This window comes from Uranotaenia lowii, chromosome 2 (genome assembly GCF_029784155.1).
Source record: "Uranotaenia lowii strain MFRU-FL chromosome 2, ASM2978415v1, whole genome shotgun sequence".
NCBI lineage: Eukaryota > Metazoa > Arthropoda > Insecta > Diptera > Culicidae > Uranotaenia > Uranotaenia lowii.
The window spans coordinates 427,142,348-427,166,947 of NC_073692.1; the positions used below are offsets into that span (position 1 = coordinate 427,142,348).

General features: G+C 37.9%; 3 protein-coding genes across 8 annotated transcripts; 1 reads left to right on the plus strand and 2 right to left on the minus strand.

The window, feature by feature from the left end:
- The first annotated feature begins 586 nt into the window (after positions 1-586).
- LOC129743503 (uncharacterized) lies at positions 587-1,687 on the plus strand. The gene has a single exon (XM_055735535.1). The coding sequence runs from the start codon at positions 587-589 to the stop codon at positions 1,685-1,687; it is 1,101 nt and encodes a 366-aa protein (XP_055591510.1).
- A 630-nt stretch (positions 1,688-2,317) lies between these two features.
- Positions 2,318-10,616, minus strand: LOC129744774 (tudor domain-containing protein 7). Of its 5 annotated transcripts, none has more exons than XM_055737475.1 (9): positions 10,448-10,616; positions 8,333-8,577; positions 7,367-8,266; positions 6,165-6,347; positions 5,001-6,092; positions 4,580-4,933; positions 3,948-4,516; positions 3,729-3,883; positions 2,318-3,664 (listed from the first exon to the last, which is right to left on the minus strand). In XM_055737475.1, the coding sequence occupies exons 2-9, from the start codon at positions 8,561-8,563 to the stop codon at positions 3,438-3,440; spliced, it is 3,711 nt and encodes a 1,236-aa protein (XP_055593450.1). In that variant the 5' UTR covers positions 8,564-8,577; positions 10,448-10,616; the 3' UTR covers positions 2,318-3,437. The 5 variants fall into 5 exon arrangements, with proteins under 5 accessions (XP_055593450.1, XP_055593451.1, XP_055593452.1 ...); XM_055737479.1 differs by lacking the exons at positions 2,318-3,664; positions 3,729-3,883 and having other exon boundaries at positions 4,136-4,159; positions 4,228-4,247; positions 4,312-4,516; XM_055737476.1 differs by lacking the exon at positions 6,165-6,347.
- Positions 10,617-11,587: 971 nt separating this feature from the next.
- LOC129744683 (polyadenylate-binding protein) lies at positions 11,588-24,355 on the minus strand. 2 transcript variants are annotated; one of them, XM_055737329.1, is made up of 4 exons: positions 24,142-24,355; positions 23,287-23,599; positions 13,541-15,010; positions 11,588-13,470 (listed from the first exon to the last, which is right to left on the minus strand). In XM_055737329.1, the coding sequence occupies exons 2-4, from the start codon at positions 23,477-23,479 to the stop codon at positions 13,217-13,219; spliced, it is 1,917 nt and encodes a 638-aa protein (XP_055593304.1). In that variant the 5' UTR covers positions 23,480-23,599; positions 24,142-24,355; the 3' UTR covers positions 11,588-13,216. The 2 variants fall into 2 exon arrangements, with proteins under 2 accessions (XP_055593304.1, XP_055593303.1); XM_055737328.1 differs by lacking the exon at positions 24,142-24,355 and adding an exon at positions 23,693-23,882.
- Positions 24,356-24,600: the final 245 nt, after the last annotated feature.

The following is a 24,600-nucleotide window of genomic DNA, read 5'->3' on the forward strand; positions in this document are numbered from 1 at the left end:
CCTCTTCCTTATCGCAATCAATTCTATCTTCAAAATCATCCCCGATCACACTAAGATCCTAGTCTACGCAGACGATATCACATTAGTCTCGATATCTCCTTTCGCACGCTTAGCACGCAATAGACTACAAATAACACTGGACAAAATAGCCAGCTGGGCACCCAGAACGGGTTTCCAATTCTCTCCTGACAAGTCCAAACTCCTCCACCTGGGCCCTAACAGAAAGAAACTCAAAAAGCTCCCTCCTTTAAAACTTCTTAATCAAGCCATTCCCTTCGTCCACTCCATCCGACTTTTGGGTGTTTGGATTGATGATCGACTGAATTTCTCAACTCATCTCAATCATGTCAGAAAAAGCACAAAAAACAAGACCAACATACTTCGGATCCTGAGTAAAACCCCAAGTCATGCCAACCGCGACTCCCTCCTAAGATTTGTCCATGGATGGATACTCCCATCAGTACTCTACGGACTTGGTTTCATCAGTAGGTCCGGCCCACGTCTCTATAATAAACTCGAACCCTTATACAATGGATTCATAAGAACAGTTGGTTCTGCCTTTGTCACAAGCCCAATTGTATCTATTATGGCTGAAAGCGGCCAGCTTCCCTTCAGATATCTAGTGGCCAAACATCTAACATCCAAATCTCTCCGCTGGCTCGCCATCGGAGGTAACAGCGATGCTCCATTAGTATCTCGCACCAACACTCTACTCCTAGAACTTACTAACTCTACCCTTCCATCCATCTGCCAAAGAAGAACCCCCGCCTTTCGGTATTGGACCGAGAAAACACCATCCGTCGATCTGTCCTTGTCCCTTAATATCAAAGCCGGTCAACACTCTAGCACAGTCCTACCCCACTTCTACCAACTCCTCGACAGAAAATACAAGACGACCACCCACATATACACCGACGGCTCTAAGACTATTGATGACAGAGTCGGTTGTGGCATTGATGACCCCTCCGATAAACGAAGCATCGCCTTACCAACCCAGTGCTCCGTTTTCAGCGCCGAAGCATATGCCGTATTGAACGCCCTCCAGAATACCCAACAAAACCATTCAACACCTCCAACCATCTTCTCCGACTCAGCCAGTGTGCTGAAAGCCGTATCCAAGGGCAATATTAAACACCCCTGGATTTCATCCATAGCTAGCGAAGCTTTAAACAAAAAAGCAACCCTAGTTTGGATTCCTGGACACGCCGGTATACCCGGTAACGAATCTGCAGACCGGCTGGCCTCAATAGGTGCCAATCTCACCCCATCACAAATATCTATCCCCCAACAAGATGCCTATCGTTACACCTCCAACCAACTTTCCCTAGCCTGGGAGAGAGACTGGGCAAACAACCGGACAGCCAAACTAAGGGAAGTGAAGAACTGCCCCCGAAAATGGATCGACCGGCAAAACCCCAGAGAGAGAACTGCCCTAACCCGATTACGGATTGGCCACACCAGGCCAACTCAGTCCTATCTTCTTGATAGGGACAACCCTCCCATCTGCCCTTCGTGCAGCTGTGTTGTCTCCGTCAAACACATCCTTGTTGACTGCTCTATATACGAAGAGCACAGAGCAGAGCATCAATTAGCTAGCAGCTTAAGGCAAATACTTGCCAATTGCCCCGACGAAGAGAAAAAGCTAATAAGTTTCCTTGCAAGTACAAACCTCCTGCCCGAAATTTAAGCGAAAATAGGGAAGAATGACACTCCGTGTTAAACTCCCATAAAAAAGAAAAAAAAAAAAAAAAAAAAAAAAAGTACGTCCACTCTTTCATGTACTTCTGCCCATTCATCGTGTCCTGGATCACGAAAGGCGCACTCCGCTTCCCTCACGTGCAGATGGCTTGCCAAACCAGGAATTTATTCGCAAATTTGGACCTCTTCTGAGTGCGGACATGCTCCGGAACGCTGAACTTATCCTTGGCCGTGAAAAACAGGTTGCCGGGGATCTATTCGAAGTCGGCCTTCACATATGTTCCGTCGTCCATGATGCAGCATTCAACTTTCGTCAGCATATTGAGGTACAACTTCCTGGCACAGGTTTTGGCGGACTTTTTCTGCTTCTCGTCGCGATTAGGGGCCTTTTGTACCTTGAACGTTCGAAGCTCAGCCTTAGTTTTGGTCTTCTGGACAAAACTTCGGCTTTGGTGCAGCTTCTTAGCCACATCCCGAACGTAACCACATGGTAAGTTGGAATTATTCCACTCCCGTTGTTTACGGAGGATTGATTATTGATATCCATCGTATCGAAACAATCAAGGGCAACGAATAACAGCAACATAAGGGGAAGTTCTGGATCTTAATTAAAACATAATTTTTCAAGGTTAAACCCTAGTTTTTATTTTTATTTTTCCAAACAAAATATACGCTTCGAAATATACTGTATAGTACTGTAAACCTTATGGTTGTAAGTTCCATAAGCATATGTTGTGTGCGTACCTCACTAAGGGCACTTCGTTCAAAGATAACAGCGGAAAAACAATATGTATATATGTTCATATATAAAGGTTCAACAATTCAAAAATAGCTATGTGTTAACTACTGTTGTGCTAGTGAGAGAATATGTATAGACACATTAAAAGCTTCTCTGAGCATATAAAACCATTTTTATCACAAACGCATCGTTCGAAAGAATATAGAAATCAGATATTCAACAATGCTAAATTCAACTTGGATATCTATGCAACAGAGCTAGTTCTACCTAATGGGGATAAATAAATAACATTTCAATAAATATCGATTGCTTATTTAGGTAATACACAGTCCATTATTATGCTCACCAACACCCATACCAAATAGAAGACATTAAAGAGAATTTTTCTTATTTGCTAGCACAAATAATTAATGAAATTCCTACTCTTTTGTTGATTTTTATTTTCAATATTGCTTGAATTGCATTCTTACTATCTTCGATTAATCACATTTTATTCACAGATTTATTTTGATTAAAGTCCAATTTAGGTACGAGTTTTATTATTCAATTTTATAAAACCAATTTTGGCAATTCAGGGTTTACAACCAACAACTAGATAAACAATGTTTTGCTTTTTCAGTAAAAAAAAATTGATCGATTCTTTATCATATCTATCTAAATGGAATGGACAATTCTCATCGTTCAGGTTAGTAACAGTGTAAAAAATATCTTAATGCTAATTTTCGAGTGCTGATAGTTTTAACAAATAAAATAATAATCTCGTAAAACATAACGTTCATTAGATCAGTTTGGTGCACTGTATCTTCTTTTAAAGATAATCAATCGGTTTTTCGACTGTTTCCAATTCTCGTGATGTTACAATTTTTTGTAACAAGAATACTGGAGACAAAAAAAATATAACTAATTATGCCGTTGGCACACGGTTCGCTATCGATTCGTTATTTTTTCGAATGGCTGGCAAAAAGTGAAATCTTTAAACGGAATTTAAACACTCAACAAGTTACTTGCTGCTGAGTACACCTCGTTTTTCATCAACCATAATCTGATGAATGTAAATGTCGTTTTCCGTTGAAACGTCGATAAGTGTTAGATCAACGATATCGTCATTTGGATTAAATTCGTCGACTTGAACACTTCGAACGAAGCTGACAAACTTTTTGCCCTCCGTCAGTTCCTTAAATCGAAGTGCATCAGGGGTATCCCAATCACCAGCTACTGGTTGAACACCTGTTGAAACAAAGTTTATTTACCATTATATGTGTAAAATGAATCGTTTAATACAATAAATTACCGTGAAGTCTTGCTTTCATTGCTTGCTGAGGAAGTATTCGTAAATGTTGTGGAAGTACTCGCAATGATTCGCTCTCCACAATACGTACTTGACCAAAATCGCAGAAGTACACGTGAATCAATGCCGGACCGATAAGGATGTTTACAACCAGTACTCTAAAGCGGTAAAAATCAGTGAGAGTAGAATCTTCAAAAAGGTTAGTTCATGAATTCGTTTTACCTATACCAGTTGCCGTCAGCACTATTCAGCATGGCGTAAGCTTCCCCCTGTTGGACACTTTCTTTCGGAACCATTTGCGGCTTCTTGTTATTACAATAATCTTGGAACTCGATCATCATACTATTCAATTGATTTGCTTGAGCATACGGTTGTACAATGAAATAGTTAGGACTGGCAGCCATCGTTACGCACACATCAAATTGCTCCCCAACCTTCGGTAATGTGAATTTGGCCAGTTTAGGGATCACTCTGGTTGAGCCTCCATTATTTCGTTTCTTACCTTGCTCGATGCTTAGAGCACTAAAATAATTCGATAAATCAGCTGCTTCTTCACTTTTCAGAGAATAGTCTGAGTTAAAGCTACCGTTGAATTTCGAACTAGCGTGAGAAGAATTGCTACTTTCAGTCATTGCTGCACTGTATATTCGCGGATCGCTTATCACTTCGGAGTTTATCTCTAGTTCCATCTCTGAGCGAATGCTGTCATTAACACAGACCAGAATTTTATTTTGGTCAAGATGCATGTAGATCTTAACCAACGGTATCGATGAAAAAGCAGCCACTTTAACCTACGGAAAATTATGTTATCATAAATCAAATGTTGGCATACTTGATCTCGCATTTCTACGAACCATTGCTATCAATCCTGTTTTCAGCAGAGCTCTCAAACGACTCAAAAGATAGTCATTGACATCGGGAATATCGAACATTTTTACAAGAATAGCCTGCGCGGGATAGCGGCTTAGAGCAACACTCAACATTTCCAGACGATAAACGTTGGAAAGGTTTACAGATTGCTTTATGCCCATATCAACATAGAACATTTTACAAACCGTAGTACCTTCTTCAGCGATCAAGGACGCACGGTACCATTTTTTATCCCTCTCATCTTGCACCAGGTAAAGTTGATTACCGGTTTTTCCGCGGTACAAACCGCGATGCTTACTTTCCAAAGCATCCGATTGTACCAGATTGTTTATAAGTTTCTAGAAGGAATTGAAATGCACATTAAACAGGTTTGTAATAATCGCGATCAAATCTTTAAGAACCCACCTGGATATAAACCATACCAGCATCTTTCAGTCGACAGTAGACGAAACCAGAATCGTCAACGTGGGTGATAGTCACCGTAGTTACTCCCTTCCTATTCAGCTCCGGAACTGGGGTATCTTCACATACGTTTTTCAGAATAACCGAGTTTAGATTGACATCTTCTTCGGAAGAAGTGTCGTACAGTATCATCCGAATCCGTACATCGTCATCATCTTTCTCGTATTCTTCTTTGGTGGTCAAAATCTCGCCGATGCATACCTTTCCACTTATGAGATTATCCAGATGGATTTTGGCTTTCGGATTTTCCCCGAAATCTTCCAAACCGTCCAACGAGAAGCACACCGACTGCCCTGGAAGCTCTAGCCATTTGGCATCGCACAAGTAGACATCATCGAACGATACCTTTTCCCATTCACCAATATCGATGAAAAAGCAAACACAGGTGGAACTCACGAAATCTGCTTCTTCAACACGGACTCGATACCAGCAGTCGACCATCGATACCAAATAGTATTCGCCGACGGCCAACTTTTCGGGTTTAGGCTGGTGAGCACCCAACATCGACATCTCGATATCCGTTATCAGTGTATCCATCTGATCGCTGAATTGCGGACCAACTAGTCGGGCCCAGATTTCCACCGTCGATGCTGGATTGGTGATGTAGATATTCCAGTACTGCTCGTGCCAAGGCAATTTCAGCACATTTGCCGACATGCTAGCAGCTTCGGATGTAACATCGCCGTTATCGTCTGCTAATTCATTGGCGAACACAATTGTGTTAGTTTCGGTTTCTTCCTTAACAAACATGTTTGCGTTTGTCAGTACAATCGATTCCCAATGATCCGGCAGCAATACGTTGTGAACTTTACGGAAAGCTTCCGGAATGTTTTTCCAAAACATTCCATGTGGACAATTCACCAGTAGATTGTAGATCTTAGTAGCAATCTCGTAATCGGAGTCCAAACTAACTGAAAAGTTGTTCCTGTCCTCTTCCCGTTTGATCGCGTCAATGGCGTTCTGTGCTGCAGCGAATTGGCCCTCGAACTCATTGGCGTAATCGTCCGGATAGGTTGAGTACGTGGACCCGTTGACCTGTAGGGTAACGACAAAACACAAACACATATGGAACGGAAATACGAGTTATAACGAGAAATTTTTCTTTACCGTGACACGACACTGTACACGCTTGTTTTTCAGTTTGAAATATTTGTAAATTGGACGCTCAAACCCGTAGTGATTGGCGTACAGGAACAACATTTCGACTGGGGTTGCCGTCGGTTGTATCCAGGAGAAAGAATCTGAGGGGTTGATTTGTTCCGGAGGAGTCTGTAGTTCCGACGAAGGAGACTACGACATTGTGATATTATACATTGTTATTCGTTGTTGGGGAAAACAAAAAAAAAGATCAATATCTAAGTTGCATGCACAGTTTTTTTGGGAATTTTGGGAAATAACTTAAACCAAGCCGTAAAACTAACACAACAAGCTGGAAATTTGACGACCTTAAACCTAAGGGCTTATTCATACCGACACCTTAGTTAATACGCAAACGATTAAATATGAATGAATCGCATATAAGAGTTGAAAAGTTAAGAGTAAACAAATTTATCCATTAGCTTAGAAAACCATAAATAAAAGCTCATTCAGCTTAACTTCGTTTAACGTGAATATTTTGTCTGCAAGCACTTTTACAGTTTGTACGTTAGAAATAGACCGGTAATTTCTGATGTTTCTTTAAAAATCTCGGGTAGACCGTAGAAAATCTGTTGTTTCTTTTTATTTCCAAAAATGACTTATTTTAGAGAAACAACAGATAGGTAAATTTTTAAACTTGCCTTAAAGCTAAAGGCAACACAGTAAATATACCGTTCGCTCAAACAAATGATTTCTCATAAAAATTTGTGTAATTGTCATGACCTGCAACACAGAGTATATGAATTTTTAAAGTATTTTTTGTTTCAATTATAGTCGTTATACCATCTTTAAGGCATTCACGACTTATATCAACGTTGCAGTTGGCTGACAGTTATTAAACTTATCCGGTTCAACTGTTTTCTTCGTTAACTCTTGGGCTCGAACTCGCGGACATCGACTCAGAAGGCTACTAGCTTGCTAGCTGATCTATATAACAAGACCAGTTTTTAAGATTGTTGATCGTTTTTAGTTATTCATAAATAAAAGTAAATTTTAAATATCAAATCAAATAATTACAAAAAATAGAATATAACGTCAGCGAATTTCTCTCGATGATCTATCTAACACTCAACTCCTTGTGCTCTCATCAACACATTCATAATTTTACGTTAAAGCAAAACCAGCCAAATGTTTGATACCTCACCGAAAATCTTAAAAAAATTATCACTTACCTTGTGGTTGCTCTTTATCGGCGAAGCCTGCGGCGTTAGAACCCTGGAAACTTTCTCCAGATCCGTAGGGTCCACTTGTTGGTTCATTTTGAGCCTATCCTGGAGCGATATCTTTCCCGGCAACGACGACGCAACCGGTGGCGTCGACGGCGGTGTAAGAGCCGAGGGCAGATGAAGTTCGCTGCTTTGTGTGCTTTTCAAAGGAAGTTTTTCCACCGGCTCCGGCATCGTGATTTGTGTCGTGTTTGCAAAACTTCTTGTTACCTGCAGTCGCGAATTCACACTTCGAGCTGGTGGTTGCAGAGATACTGCATTAGTTGTAGGAGGTTCGTAACCGAAATCTTTTTTCTGCTGTGGTTTATCTTTCGATTGGAAATCGTTAATACCTGGCGACGTTTTGCTGGGAATTTGCGCAGGTTTATTCAAATTTTTGGCTGAAGTGTTATTGTTGTTAGTCTCGGATCGTGTGTTATATCGTTGATTGGTCTGCTGATTGTTATTGCTGTTGTCATTCGCGTTGTAGTGTTGTGGAGGAGCAATCTTTTGTGACATCAACGGTTTTGGCTGACTGTAGTTGTTCAAAGGTTTTGTAACGTTGTTGTTATTGTAACTATTTCGATTGAAGGTATTCTGGTTGTATGTTTTAGGAGTATTGAACCGTTGTTGCTGTACGTATTGCGTTTGAGGTGTATACCGATTCTGTGGAAAACGGTTTATTTTGTTTGGCATTTGGGAATAGATTTTATTGTAGGCACTTGGGTTCCAATTGAATTCACCAATTCTTCTCTGAGGTTGTCGTGGAACAGCAAAACCGGATTTTCTCGGTTTCGTTGATTTCTGTGCTGCTACCATCTTAAGGATGTGAGCAGAATCTTTACTAGGTTTTACGTAAACAATAGTCTATAAAGGAAAAAAAAGTGGTTAAATGTTTTTCTTTAGCCGTATCACAAAAGACTTTATTTATACCTCGCTCATGTTGTTACTCTGAACCATAAACTCTCCGGAAGCCTTCAGGAATTCGTCCGCATTGGGAAACCCGAACTTCTTATACATGAGCTGCCCGCCTTCCAGTTCTCTGTAGTCCCGGAGCAGACCTCGTACAGTGGAAGGCCCTTTTTGCGAAGCGACCAGCGCTCGGAGCACTGAGATGGCCGCTTCAGCTTCTTCGGTAAACTTCCTCTGACCGCTGTTGGCCATTTTGAAGCCGATACCTTTAAGATATTAATATCTTAGTAACTAGACACTTTTGTATTCTTCAAACTTCAAATATAGAAAAAAAAAAAAACCTTCTGAATAAAATGTAGGACAGTAACAGACAGTTGATTTGAATTGAAATATTGAATTTATGAAAAGAAATCAGGGTGTGTTAACTGGTTAATATGTACAGGCCATATATATCAACTAAATAAAACCCTGATCTTTCTTTTTGTTCACCAAAAAAAAATTCGACAATTTTAAATCGAGCTGTGATACCTGTTAAAATTGGTTGTTGCTGGGAGTGAAAATAGAAACCAATAAAATCGACTAACGAGACAATATTATATAAAAGAATTTTAACTATCCCTTGATTAATACTCCATGTTTTGTTCGATTCTCTTTTCTCTTCCATTCGTGTATGATCCACTGATATGACCCTCATCAGCGAAAACAACTCCCAAACGGCAAGTCTTCCGAAAATGATGTAATAATGACTTTTAATTATTAGGAATTGGTAATATTGGGTTTGAGCAATTTGTATAAAATGATCTTAGTAATTTTATGCCCATATCAATCCTACATTGTAATTATTTTTTTACAATTTGAATTACCATGTGATTTGTGAAAATGAGATGCCGTCTTTTAAAAAATGTATATAGGTACCTATCTGGGAAAATGTTAACGTTATACCTACACGGAAAATAAAAAAAAGGTAAAATTTACCTTTTTGCGAGGTGAATTTTTTCCACCCCTCTTTCGAGGTAAATTTTACCTTTTTTTCATTCACCTAGCAAAAAGGTAAATTTTACCTTTTTTCAATTCACCTAGCAAAAAGGTAGATTTTACCATTTTCTCATTCACCTAGCAAAATAGTAAATAATACCGTTTTCCCATTCACTGATTTAAAAGGTAAATGCTTGTTTGTTTGATTGGTTTCTTCAATAATAATTAATTTTAAAAAAAACACAATTCATGAAAAAAATTAGTATTTATTTGAAATAAATAGGGACTGTTACCTAATATTTTTTTTGAGATATATCACCGTGTTCTTTAAAAATTGTTGAGGCAAGTCCTTTGTTCGCCAAGCTTGTCAGGTCCGGCTTGTCAGGTCCGGCTTGTCCGGAATAATATCTGAAGGCTGACGGGAATACAACACGAAGCTCTGTGGGCCGATCTGAAACAAAAGCAAAGTATTTTGAAGAAAACCAGCACAACTAAATGAAATCTAAGAAAACACTTACCATTTTGTTCCGATTTTCACATATTGTGCACGAAGCAGAACTTGTTCCTAAACGGCAAAACAGCTTAACCTCAATAAACGGATTCGTCAAATAGTTACTTTTTTTTCGAGATGATTTGTACCGTTTTGTTTAGATCAATCCAGGTCAACTTCACCTCGCTACGAGGTAAGTTTTACCTTATTTGGATTTACCTTTCTTTCTAGGTAGATTATACTTTTTGATTCAGCTCAATTCAGGTGAACTTCACCTCGCTACGAGGTGAAATTTACCTTTTTTGGATTCACATTTTTTCTCGGTGAATTGTACCTTTTTTCATTCTCCGTTCCAGGTATATTTTACCTCGCTGTGAGGTGAGTTTCACCTCGAATGGGTAGAAGTTACCTTTTTGGCTTTTGCGAGCATTCACCTTTGCTGTCTCGGTAAATTTTACCTTTTTATTATTTTCCGTGTACTTAAAAAAGATATTGGAACAAAAATTTGAAAAAAGTATCAATTATCTTGGTCTAAAAGAAAGTTCCACAGTTTATGGACGCCCCCTAAATCTCAGCCAACAAATTACGAGAAATTTTTTTGCCAAGTTTAAGGCTGCATGCAATATTGGGAAAATAATGGTTTAACCTCCATTTTTCTCCAGAACTCTTACCCGCAAATTGGAAACGATGACTCTGTAATCCGTTTTTCGCAAAACAATACCGTAGGAAACTAAAACTAGATGAAAAAATAAACTTTTATGTCCTCTCGCTGCAACACGCACGCAAAATCAAAATTGCTGCATAAAACAAGTAAACCGCACTGAACGAAATCAACCGACCAAGATGACTGAAAATTTAATTTATGATGACGGGGACGGGGCTGAAAGGTACACCAGGAAAAAGCTTCACGTAAAACATAGGTGAAGGGATGACTTTTGTTACACTGGATCAAATGCCCGTTTAATATTCGCTTGAAAAGGTTAGCAATTTGACTGGTTGTGATGTTGAAAAGGCGAAAACTGTATGTCAGTTGGTAAGATTCAGGGTGCATACACCTTGAGTATTAAAAACACATATTAAATAAATTTAATTTATTTTGACAACTGGGAATATTTCGATGTTTGAACGATGACCGAAATGCAAGATAAAACGGCTTAGTTGCTAAATTTCTTAATATACATTTAGAATTGCAGCTGATCAATTAGGATAGACACTATGAATTCCGATCCGATTTAAAAGGAGTTATTTTAGTTTAATACCAACCAACAAAAATAATAAATTAAATAATCAGGCGTTATTTCCGTATTTCTCTTGAAACACAATGCAACAGAAATTATAGACATCAGGGTCAAAAATAGGGAAGCAGATATGGACCATCCGTTGCATACGCCTATAGTCAATCCTCATCGACACTAGTTTGTTTCATGGCTATTCGGAATTTATTCGTCTCTTTTGAATAAGTAAGATAAGATATAACAAGTTTTGGTAATATTAAGGTCAAACATCGAATATGATTCAGTAAATCAGGTAATATCGCAAATGGGTTGTTGGTTTGCTTCTCCTGTAGTGACAGTGGGTGACTCTAGTATGACCTACAAGCATTTTTAAAGGTACTCGCTGCTCTCTTCGACTGTCACGGTCCTCCCATCTGGAAATAGTCCCTTAATCTTCCTTTAAATAGGTTCCTCTCCAGATTCCATGACGATTCCCATGAATGCATGAATGTTTTGATATGTTGTCCATCCATTTTTTAAGATCGTCCCCAGGGACTCATCGGCATATGTGATATAAATAAAAACATCGAGCACGTGTTCTATGGAAGTGAAATTTTATTTAAATTTAGAAAAATTGAAAGGAAAAACTCAACATATTTATTGGATCATAATTATGATTATTATTTTAGCATTTTGTTTCAATCGAAATAGAGAACTTCTATACTTGTTGTATTTAAAAACAGATTTTTTTCTGAACATGTGTTGGTCAATTTCATAGACTGTATTTTTCTGTAAAAATAGTTTAAATTTTCTGTGAAGAAATGAAAGGAAAAAAGAAGAAAACCTCACATTCCTGATCTTCAAATAGTTCATGCCTTTTTAAGAGAGGGGTTTATCATGATGAAGACAGAATGCTTTTGTTGTTAAGTGTCGGGTTTTATGTCGACAAAGGCTAAGGGTAAATGAGATTACTTTCCACTTCAAAGAATTGGTAAGGTTGAAATACATAGAGCGAAATATTTGCACATTACCGCCTGATGTTGTTCGGGGCTCATGCTACATGCCATATATTGTGCTTCCGAAGATCTTGTTTTCAGTGCAACGAATTGCGCCTATGCATAGTAACGCTTACAAATTCAAGCAAAAAGATGCTACAATATGTTGTAGTTATACTGAAAAAAAAGGCATTAAACAATGTGAGTGTTTGGTTTTTAGGTGCAATCTCCTGCTAGCATTTTTTATCTGGATTTTCAGATTTGGATTTTTCAGTTTTTTTTAATGATTTTTCTGTAAGCTTTTCATCGTTACTTTTTCTTTGAGACTGTCGCATCGGTTGTGTTCAGTTTAATATCCATAATTTGAATTTTTCTACCCTCTCTGCGCCTTTATAGTTTGTTGATTTTTATTTGAAATATGATTTTATATCGTGTATTCATTTTCATTGAGGATTACCTCGAAAGCGTAGTCTGGCAAATAAACTTAGTTGCAGTAAACTAAGCCTATGTGCTGCAACGCTACTGATGATAATCATTTTTCCATTTTTTTTGTTTTTTTATGTTTATTATATATAATGTTGCATTTTTACTGGTTTTATACTTTTCTATTTTTTTGTATTATTTGTATTTTTTTATTTTATTTTTTCCATTAACCAAAAACCAAAAAAATCAAATAATGCGTAAAAAGCAAAAAGAAATAGAGCCTAATGTTTTAAATTTCAACCCAGCTGTTTCGCCAACAGTAATAGTATTTTATTTTGTTTAATTCTTCATTAGTGCGACTACAAGAATAAGATTCAATCATACATATTTTGCGTTGAATTAACATCTTCTACTTCAAAAGTTATCCCGCAAGGTCACCTTCACGAAATGCTGATGAAATTTAGTTGAATAAGCTTGATGTACCTCGTTTTTGAATCAATAGTTGCAAGAAAGTTGATTTTATGCTAATCAACAGCACAAAAAGTTTAATTTTATTCAATATAGAGATTTACTCTTCAATCAGTTCTCTTCTGTAATTTTCGTCATTCGTCGTTGAGTAAAAGATAATTTAGAAATGAATCAATGAGGGGACCAATCCTTCAAAAGAAAAAAAATTTAGCTGGTAGCTTAGCTTGTGAGGCCTCCAAAGAAGCATACTTGATTGATAGTAAACATAAGCCCTCATGAAAGTTATAATTCAAATAAGTCGCATCTAACCAATTTTTAGAATTATAGGATAATTTCCTATTTACTGCGGTTGATTCTTTTGCTGGTGAGCATGCAGTACAGCAACTGCTTCGTCAACCTTGGCCTTCAAGGCCTCGCTGTGTTCCAACATGTGAACCAGCTCAGAGTTGTCAATCTCGAGCAACATTCCAGTAATTTTACCGGCGATCGAAGGATACATCGGCTCAATCAACGGGAACAAACGTTCACCTAACATCTGTTTCTGCTCAGCCGGTTGAGCAGCAGCCAACATAGTAGCAGTGAGCGGTTCTTGTCCTGTGAAAACGAAAAAAAACGTATGTGGTTAATGACCTGGATTCAATGTTCTGGAGTCTTGCTTTATTACCTTTAACGTGGACGGCTTGTTGGGGCACGGGTTGAGGAGGAATAGCGCCTTGTGGAGCTGGCGGGTTACGCATGTTCTGTGTGTACTTGTAGTTGGTTGTACGTGGTTGATTGGATGCCATTTGCGGAGCCACTGGACGAGTTTGCATGTTAGCTCCACCTTGTTGACCAGTAATCGGACGAGCTGGGTTGCGCATAGCGGAGGCTGCTGCTGCTTGTGCATTTGGAGCTTGTTGCTGGGCAGCACGAACGTTTCCGGCCTGGCGATATTGATTTCCAGCATTAGCAGATGCAGCAGCCATGGCTGGATAAGCACCACCAGCAGCATTGGCCGCAACAGCAGTTTGATTAGCCGCATTAGCACGGAACCATCCTGGGGTTGTACGAATCTGGCTAACCTGTTTGCCAAAGAATCGTGGTTGTTGTGGGATTGTAGGTACATAATATCCTCCGTTGCTTCCAGGTTGGAAGATTTGTCCCATATGCTGCATACGCATATTGGCCATGCGCTGCATGTATTGTGAGGCCAAATGAGCCTTACGATCTTCCTTGCGCTGAGCCAGGGCAACATACAACGGCTTGGTACCAACAATACGGCCATTCATCTCAGTGACAGCCTTCGTAGCTTCCTCGGCAGCAGAGAAACAAACAAATCCAAATCCTTTGGATCTTCCTTCCTCCAACATGACCTTGGCCGATGTAATTGTACCGAAAGGAGCGAACTCCTTACGCAAACGTTCATCATCAATTGTATCATCTAAATTTTTGACGTACAAATTGACACCTTGATAACGGGTTAGACGTTCGAGCTTCAGTTGCTCGAAACGACGTTTGAGCTCCATTTGCCGTTCATTCTTCTTCTGAGCTCGTCCAACATACAATACTTTTCCATCGCCCAATTCCTTGGTGTTCAGTTCTTGAACGGCATGTTCAGCTGCTTCTGGATTTTCGAAAGCAACAAATCCGAAACCACGACTCTTTCCGTCCTTGGTCATCACACGGTGACTCGTAATCGTACCGTATTTCTCAAACATATCCTTCAATGTTTCGTCGCTCAATTCATCGCCAAAGTTCTTAACGTAAACGTTGGTGAACAGTTTGGCCTTCTCTCCGAGCTCCTTCTCGCGTTCCTTGCGTGGGATAAAGCGGCCAACGAAGACTTTCTTAGCGTTTAGCAACATGCCGTTGACTTTCTCGATCGAAGTGTTGGCAGACTCTTCTGTTTCAAAGTGCACGAATCCGTATCCTTTGGAATTTCCCTTCTCATCCTGGGCAACCTTACAGCTAAGGATGTTACCGAAGGCCGAGAATGTATCGTACATAGCTTTGTTGTCAATATTCTTGTCCAGGTTCTTGATGAACACATTGCCAACGCCCGATTTACGCAGGGACGGATCCCGCTGTGACCACATTATTCTGATCGGACGTCCTTTGATCAAATCAAAGTTCATCGTATCGAGGGCACGTTCAGCTAAACGGAAACAAAGAAATACGATCAATTGATTTTTTTTTTCACAGCATTCAGCAATTAATGAATGATTATTTTAGAAAATATTTCCTCGTCACAACCACATAAACCTCACTCATTCCAAATGCAATTTAGAACATGTTATTTTTAATATGTTGTTTATTGACTTATATTTATATTTTATATTGTTCACGAGTGTTATGTACCAATGTTTAATCTGCTAGTGATTTTACTTTACATTACAAAAAAAATTTATCCTTACCAATAAAACCTTGGAACAATCCGAAATGTTGAATATCAATTATGTACGTACATTTCAATACATATAAATTGTAGATGTACTAAACGAATTTTACCTTCCATTTGCCAGTTCTCATATTTTGGAAAAAAAATGAATAAGCCGCGATATTTTACTAATAGCGTTTTCGATACATCCCCACCCGGGACGATGAATATAAAATAATCATATCTGTACCAACACGTGAAAAGGATCTATCTCCAAAAGTAAACAAAAACCATTTTCAGTACCTCGCGATAGGCCAACACTTGCACTACTCAACGGTAAAACCCTTTTGAGAAAATAATATTCCGTTACATTATAAACTCAATTTGAGTAAAGGATCTATAAACATTCTTAAACCAGAACTGCCATTACATGGATATACACCCTTTACTCCGAAACCGTTTTTCGCTACTTCTCCGCCAACAAACTCAAAATAATCAATTTAACTCTTTATTCAACATAAAAACATAGTTACAAATGAATGCGAGCTTGTAACTAAAGCTAAAAATAAGAAAATAGCAAAGGGTGTATAAACAGGTTAGACAAAATGTTACGTGAAGTAGGTTCTGTTTACGATAGCACGTTATTTTTTCATGAAGATTGATATTCCTCTATTCCAACATATAGAGGATGCTTCTAAAAATTGTTTGTCTTTCATAAAAATCAAAAATTTCAAGTGATTTTCAATTAGCGATTTGAAATAGGTTGTATTTTTTTCATACGCGTTTTTCTCAATACGCCATCATGGATATAGATCCTTTTTGTGTATTGGTAAATATTTGACACTTTATTCAACATAAAAACATAGTTGCAAATGAACGCGAGCTTAAAACTAAAGCTAGAAATGAGAAAATAGCAAAGGGTGTATAAACAAGGGAGATAAAATATTACGTGAGTTAGGTTCTATCTACGATAGCGCGTTGTTTTTTCATGAAAATTGATAATCGTCTATTCCAACATATAGAGGATGCTCCTAAAAATCGTTAAGCTATCATAAAAATCAAAAGTTTGAAGTAATTTTTAATTAGCGATTTAAAATAGGTTGTATTTTTTTCAAACGCGTTTTTCTCGATTCGCCATATATGGAGATAGATCCTTTTCACGTGTTTGTACAGATATGCATTATATGTGACGATTTTGTTTTGTTTACGAAGAAAGTTTCTTATTTAATCGCGTGTTCGTTTATTAACAGAAGGGGATTTTTTTTTATTATCTGACAATTTGCGCCGGGGGTCTTCAGATTTTCCCCAAAATTGAAAATTTGGTTCATTTTTGCGACTTAAAAACACATGTATTTTTTCAGATTTCTAACATTTTTATTTTTTGAGTTAGCTTCGGTTAGATTTTTTTGTCAATAAAAAATAACCATTTTTCAAAGCTACATAACTCTGTTGTTTCTCAACGGAAATTATAAAATAGCACATCAAAATGCATTGAAATTTTATCAGCTTTTCAAATAGAATAGTTGAAAAAAATGAAATAATGACCTTCAACATGAGAAGTTGTAAATAAACTTTAAATGGCGTCTAAAAGTACCGTCTGCACCACCGAATATTTTGCAAAAAATACCATTGTATAGCTCGATTTATGATGCAACTTTCATCTGAAGACACCAAAGTGGGCCATTAACACCTTGAAGAGTTATGAAAGAAATAATGACAATAAATCTCTTTTTTTGCCTCGAAATCAAACAATGGTGGAACAACTGCACTTACATATGGAGATAGCAAGCACTTCTAACAACATGGAAACAAAAGAACTTACCAAAGCAGGTAAAAAACACTATTTTTTCGTGCTTTGTATAGTGTTTGCAGCAAAACTGACTTTAAATTTTAATCGAAATTCTGAGTATCGTATTGTTTAAGTGATATAACTAATAATGGGAATGTTGCTTTTACAACCTGGTCATATACTATATAACTTATTAATTTTTCGATCAAAGATCATTGTGAAGCATAATCAATGCCAATAGTAGAAGGTTCAGTCCCTGTGGGTAGGCTCACAAAAATGTGATTAAAAATGAAATATAGACGTGCTTTACATAGTTTTTATATCGGGAGCTAAGCACTGGACACCAAAATCCTTTCCCATTGATCAAAAAAGTAAGAGAAAGTGGCACAAATGTTGTAGAAATAATCTAAGAGCTCAGTATGGCCAGCTCAGGCTGTAAAATGATGAAAATATGATACTTTTACCGTATTCGTTTTCTACATTCGCCCAGTTTTGCTGTTTATATACTAGAACGAACATAATTCGTCGTCAGTGTTTTGCTACCTCGATCGCTCTCAAACGAATCTTCAGTGTTCCACCGTCCATTTTAAATCAAATTTGGGGAATTACGGATGCAAAACTTAGCGCATAAACTTCTAAAAATGACAGTAAAATGTGCATAACTTGTTGTGACCTGGTGCAAAACTGGGTATAGACGAATACGTTATTAGATTTTTGGATATAACATGAAGTCAGTTTAGCTGCAACAATCTACCGCCCCTCCTTTCATAACAGTCCCATATACAAAAATAAGCAAGCGAGACAATCAGCTTTTTCTGTTTTGGAATATATTTTTTAAATTGTGACCACCACTTTCAGCATAAACGAAAATGGTTCCTAGGTTGTCATAATAAATCGTTAGGCCTGAAATTTTCGAAATTTGGTTATTGGTAAGGTCGAGAGCACCATTTTTATTCATTATGGGACTGTTAATCGATCATATTTGAAACCTTTTTCGAATCTATTAGCATAACAGTCCCATACAAAATATATTTTTCTCACCAAGCTACTTTCTTAGACTTAAATTTGATCACTTTTGAACTTCTAAATGCAATTGTCAGAAAAAGAAACATACTTTTGCAAGAAAATATCATGAATTCCACATTGTAAGTTGAATCTTTTCACGATTTTGGATTGCATCCGATAGTTTTTCGCTCAGGAAGTCATTCCTAAGAAAGTCAGACCTGCCTTCGAAAACTAGTGTGCATCATTCGACATCAAGTGAGTTAAAAAAAATGTTTAAATGATTCAAAGCGATAAACCAAAGACTATTTCGCCGAAAGAAACATTGAAAAGTAACCAAATCCGTGGTATTTCACATATGGGACTGTTATTCAGGTATATTTCGTATAGGACAGCCACGAATTGATATTTTTTTTCGAAATTTCTAGAACAAAACCTCTTTTTTTAGTCTTTTATGTTGAAGCCTTATGTTGACCTAAAATGACGATAATTCATATGGGACTGTTATGCGAGTAGGGGCAGTCTGAAAAGGACGAAAAAATAGTGTTTTTTACCAGCTTTGATAAGTTCTATTGTTTCCATGTTGTTAGAAGTGCTTGCTATCTCCATATGTGAGTGCCGTTGGTCCACCATTGTTTGTTTTCGATGCAACAAAAGAGATTTATTGTCATTATTTCTTTCATAACTCTTCAAGGTGTTAATGGCCCACTTTGGTGTCTTCAGATGAAAGTTGCATCATAAATCGAGCTACACAATGGTATTTTTTGCAAAATATTCGGTGGTGCAGACGGTACTTTTAGACGCCATTTAAAGTTTATTTACAACTTTTCATGTTGAAGGTCATTATTTCATTTTTTTTCAACTATTCTATTTGAAAAGCTGATAAAATTTCAATGCATTTTGATGTGCTATTTTATAATTTCCGTTGAGAAACAATAGAGTTATGTAGCTTTGAAAAATGGTTATTTTTTATTTACAAAAAAATCTAACCGAAGCTAACTCAAAAAATAAAAATGTTAGAAACCTGAAAAAATACATGTGTTTTTAAGTCGCAAAAATGAACCAAATTTTCAATTTTGGGGAAAATCTGAAGACCCCCGGCGCAAACCCGTCAGATAATAAAAAAAAATCCCCAGAAGCAACGTAGTTCTCCACGAGTTTTGGCCGAACTGCTGTCATTGTGTTCGAATATCCATTCAAGTCCAGTTTTGAACTTCAAGCAAGCGGTGGCAACCCTTGAAAGTTGTCAGTGTTGGGGGTAAGCAAGAGCGTGAGTATGTGTAGGTACCATATAGGTATGTTCTTGTTTGTTTATTAAGCAAAAGTTTGCACCTGAGAAAACAAAAACATTCCTGCATAATAAAATTTTAAAAATTGTAGGCACATTTTGAAAATTTTATTAAGCAGTCTCAAAATTTCTACCACTTTTTCCCAACACGAGTGAACTTGCTCTAAGGCGGCAATTTATTATTCTAATCAGAGAAAAAATAATACAGAAAGGAAAGTATTGATAGGTAAAATGGTCAAAGCTAGAGCGTTTCGGGTAAAAGAAACGAAACGATGTTGAAAATGTGAGCAGAGGGCTTTGCGTTATCGATAGCTTTATACCGTATTTTTTTTCACCTGGAGGCAAACTAGAGGCAACCTAGGTTCGCTCTAACTGCTGTCATCGTGCTCATTTATTGCTCGAGAGGCAACCCAGGTTCGCTCGAAAAACGGACGGAGTCGCCCTGAGAAGAAAGTCAGTTTTGCGAGAAGTTCACCAATACAGACCCCGTTCGTTTTTGGCAACATTCGATTTTGGCAACATTCGATTTTGGCAACATCCGATTTTGGCACATGTGCCAAAATCGAACGGTTTTTAGAAACAACATTACCTTTAAGTTTTCGTTATAACAGGACTAATTTAATTTAGACAATCATCATAAATACGTTTTTGTGTTCTGGAATGGTGGTAAAATGCAACAATAAAATCAAAAGTTTTTTAAAAAATTTATAAAGTACTCAAAAATGACAAAAAGATGAAAAATTCAAAAAGTTAAAAAAACCAATTCAAACAAAAGATTGAAAATGACAAAAAACAACTTAAAAATGATGAGGAATGACAAAAACAGCAATTGTGACAAATGAAAACTAATAGAGAATTCGTTTTCGTGTGGTGGTGCACCGGGGCACTACCGGTAGTGCACTTTTTGCTGTTTTCATGCTCGTTTTCAGGATGGGTAGTCCACTGGTAGTGCACCATAAAGTGGACGGTGGAACACTCTGAAAATATTCGGTGTTGCTTGCGCTCTCACCAATACTATCATGAATTTTGACAGCACATGCTTCCCGATGTAAACAAATATCAGCTGGTTGGTTTATTTCTATTAGGATATATTGACAGTTCTACACGAACACCACCTTAGCAGAAGGCCTCAGCCCTAACCTCAAACCATGGAAGAACATAATCGATTTTTGAGAAGGGCGCACGATAAACGCAATTTTCCGGTACTAATATCCACAAATTCGCCCTGTGGAAAAGCGATGCACAAATGTTCATGTTTTGATTTTTTCGGGTGCTCAGGGATGCCAAGTGTATTGATATTTGGAAAATGTTAACATTTTTTTGATTGCATTGTTATTGGAAAACCTTTTCATGAGTACTGAGAATTTGCAACTTTCCCGTAGATTTCTATTCGAATGTGAAAAAAAACGCATAATTTATCTGAACGAAATAACAACTTACTGTATCTCTCATTTGAACGATGTAGCGAGTTTTGTGGATATGTTTAAAATAATCAGAGCATGTAGGCGATTAGACAACATAGACGGGGCTTTCATTCATTTGCTTGTTTGTATCAGTGATTGATTTTGCATTCGTTTAGAAGTTACAAACAACTCCTTTTTAATCAATCAAGCAGTAAATGAAAATATACTTCAGATGTTTTGAATTCACCTTGAAAATTCATTAGCAAAAGATGGCTTATCTTTATCCACTTAGGGACGCCACTTACTGAATTCAAACGTTTAGCTGTTGATAGTTAAAAATTTAATCAATTCACAAATATTATTTTAAAACAAGCAAATACTGATTTTAGTAACGCACCTAGCATCACTGGTGAGGCCGCTAGCAAATCAAAATTTGAGGTTATGGCTGAGGCCAAATTTTCGCAAATACTATTGTCCGTATATACCCTTATACCGTATAAATTGCGTTCGAGCTGTTTTTTTTTCTCTTTATTATCCCGAAGAACGGAAACTTGTTCCGGATTCAATACCAGTGCCGTTTCCAACAGAGGCGGAGAATTTCACCTGGATGGCACGTTCCAAAGCAAAAAGCGCTTCCAAGAAGAAATGTGCCCAGAAGGCTTGCTGCAATCAGTTCCAGGCGATGCCGAAAAAGAGCAGCAAATCCGAGTGCAAAAAGGCCAACCCAAAGATCTGGTGGAATCGCCCAAATCGAAAAGTTTTCATGTTCGGAAGGGTCCTATAAGTTGGTCTCCACAGCAAGAAGCGTTCAGCTGCATCGAAGCTACTCTGCTTCGAGCTGTGCCTTAGGATGACGATGCTCGGTTGCGCCAAGTCCCGGATTCCCACCCGTTGCCCTTCAAAAACGGTAGTTCGAGACTACACCCGCATTGGGGGCTTGAATTTCGTTTCGGTCTGTTAGCTAAATTTTCTCCCCCGATTTCCGCGATCTGAGTTCGCCAATTTGACTTCCAAGAATTTTTCTTTTGTCATCTGAAAACGGAAATAGGTACTCGAGGTATTTGCGAGGAATAAACGTTCAAAATACCGGAACCTTCAAGCTGGGGTAACTGCAGTCTAGCAGCAGCAAACATAGACCACCCAGAATCAGCTGGTATTGCAGTTATCATCAGAGCCAGAGGCGAATCTACCAAGCAAAATAAATCTGAAATCTTCACAATTCAACATAGTATACAAATTCATGCTAAAATTTTCATATTATTCTAAAGATAATGATCAACTAAAGTAAATTTCATTTCAATTTTCGAAGTCAAACGAAAACATATACCAGCTGTAATGGATTTTTGACAGCTTGATGTTTTCTGTTGACACTGCCGATTTCACGTACACCAACAAAGGTGGGTGCGAAACTCGATTCATGCTCGTTTTCATCGTGGAAGGTGCAACACTTTCGGGTGGTGAAAACAAATACGGTATAACATTATAAACAAAACTAGAAAAGTGCAAAATGCAACAAAACATGAAATAAAGAAAATAAAAAATGAATACAAATGGTCGGAAATTGATTAAAATTAACTTTTTTGAAAATAATAATAGTTATTTTGTAAAAATAACTGAAAAAAAAGTTGAGAAAAAAACCGTTCGATTTTGGCAACATTCGATTTTGGCAACACAAAATGTACGGGCGTGTTGCCAAAATCGAACGGGGTCTGTACTCTCAACGTTGTTGTCAAAACATTAAACAGCTGTTTTTGGCTGAAAGTAAAACAGTTGAAATAATGAACGGGAAAATGATTATTGCCGCGATTTTGAACCTCTCAGCCAAGCAAAATCGTACTATCTGCTGTCCAGTGCAATCCGGACACGAAAAAGGGCAATCCGGATGTGAAGAACCGAATGAAGAAATCTAGAAGGGAGAACAAAATGACATCTGCATGTAAACATTGCGCTCGTTCTCACGCACACCTACGTATGGAATAACTCGAAACCCGAAAATCATTTTTTTATTCTGACAGTTCTAGATCCAAATCCGGAATCGAAAAAAAATACGCCAAGACTACTTGTGTGATTCTTTGCATCAGAACCTGATTGTTCGAGTAAGCGACAAAGAAGCCACAGGAAAGGTTTTCAGCTGAGCTAGCGGAAAATAAACGAAAACGTAATTAAGGTCATATAAAACCAAAGGACTGAAGCAACTGTCAAATCACATACAAACCGACCGTACTGACTTTTTGGAACCAGAACGTCAGTTCCCCTTTGATTTCAATGGAATTTTGGAACCAAAACGTCAGTGCGGTACTGAAATGTCAGTTCGGAAATTTTATTCTCTTTCAGCCCCTTGTATAAAACCGGATAAAAACGAAGAAATAGCATCGAACAAATTTTTTTTTTTTTTTTTTTGACACTTTAATCGTTTGTTTATGCGCCTTGTTTATGGACGTCCCATGTCAAGACAAAAAAAAACATGGCGGATCAATATTTCTGCTACTTTCATCACCCTCTTCTACCTGTGATTGTAGCCCGCACGAAACTTGAACACGTGTGAAGAAAAATAAAAAACCCCAAAACTTACCGTCTGCTGGTTGCTGGAAGTTGACGTAGGCATATCCCAGGGATCGGCGGGTGACCACGTCTCGGCAAACACGAATGGACAGAACGGGGCCCGCGGATGAGAATTTCTCAAATAACATAGCTTCGGTGATGTCCCCGTGCAGATCGCCAACGTACAGAGACGCCATTTGGTAATTGGGGCCTGCTGGATTCATTTTCGTAGGACACTTTCACTCCGTCGATGTGGTTGATGAAATTTTTAACTTCCTTTTGGTTTTATCTTTAGCCAACAAAATTAATCCGCTACTCCACCAAGTACACGTTGCTACTTTTTCCTATCGGCGAAAAAAAAAATCCAAAATGGATTTACGAATGAATAATCAAAATTTTCAACACCAATTTGAGTGATTTCCCGAAGCGATACACACTTGCTAGTTTGCTCTGCTTGCTCTACTTTTCACTTTTTTCGATTTTTTTGGATATTTTTGCAATTTTTATAATTTTTTTGTGGATTTTTTTAAATATTTTTTATGCACAAAAAATGTGAATGGTTGTGCGACCCTTTTGCAAGAAGCACAACCTCACAACGTCAGCGACACTCTTTGTCTGATCGACTGCTCGAGAGAGGCACTCGGCGAGTGGTCTGCCCATATTCCTCATCTCTGTCACGCTCGTTGTCGTCAAACGGATAGGGAAAGAAACAGGAAGATCAACCGCGGAGAACGAGTTCGAGTGACAGCTCGATTTTAGTACTTTTTAGAACAGGAAACTGAGCAAAATGGCGTCGGTGACGGTCGTGACAAATTTTTCTCCGTAGCAACAAGGTGGCGCTTTCAATGGGAGATTAAAATATCCGTTGAACAAAAAGTTTACTTACCTCCGATTAATAAATTAATTTAGTTTTTTTGTTTTCCAAGTTTTTTTGTTTTCCAAACCTACTCCTATCGACAGCTACAGTTTTTCCAGAAAATTGCGATAAAAACTATTTTCCGCTGTAGCGGTTCGAGTCTAAATTTACATTGCTTTTAAGCCAACGGTGCACGTTTTTATTTGCAATAGTCACAGAATTATTTGCCACAATTAGAAATTGCTAATTTTTAACTGAAAGTCTTTAAATTACCGAAAACGAGACATTAGAGATAATTTCCGTTTTTCAGCACTTCAGAACGTGATTGAATTCGTTTTTTTTTGTTCATGAAAGATGGCAACGGCCTACTATTGTCTACCTGACGATGTTGTTTTTTCCGACGAACACGTGGTTTGAACGGCGGTTCAAATTTAGTACAGCGTTCGTTGATTCACCGTTCCAAAATGCGATATGTAGAAATAATCGACA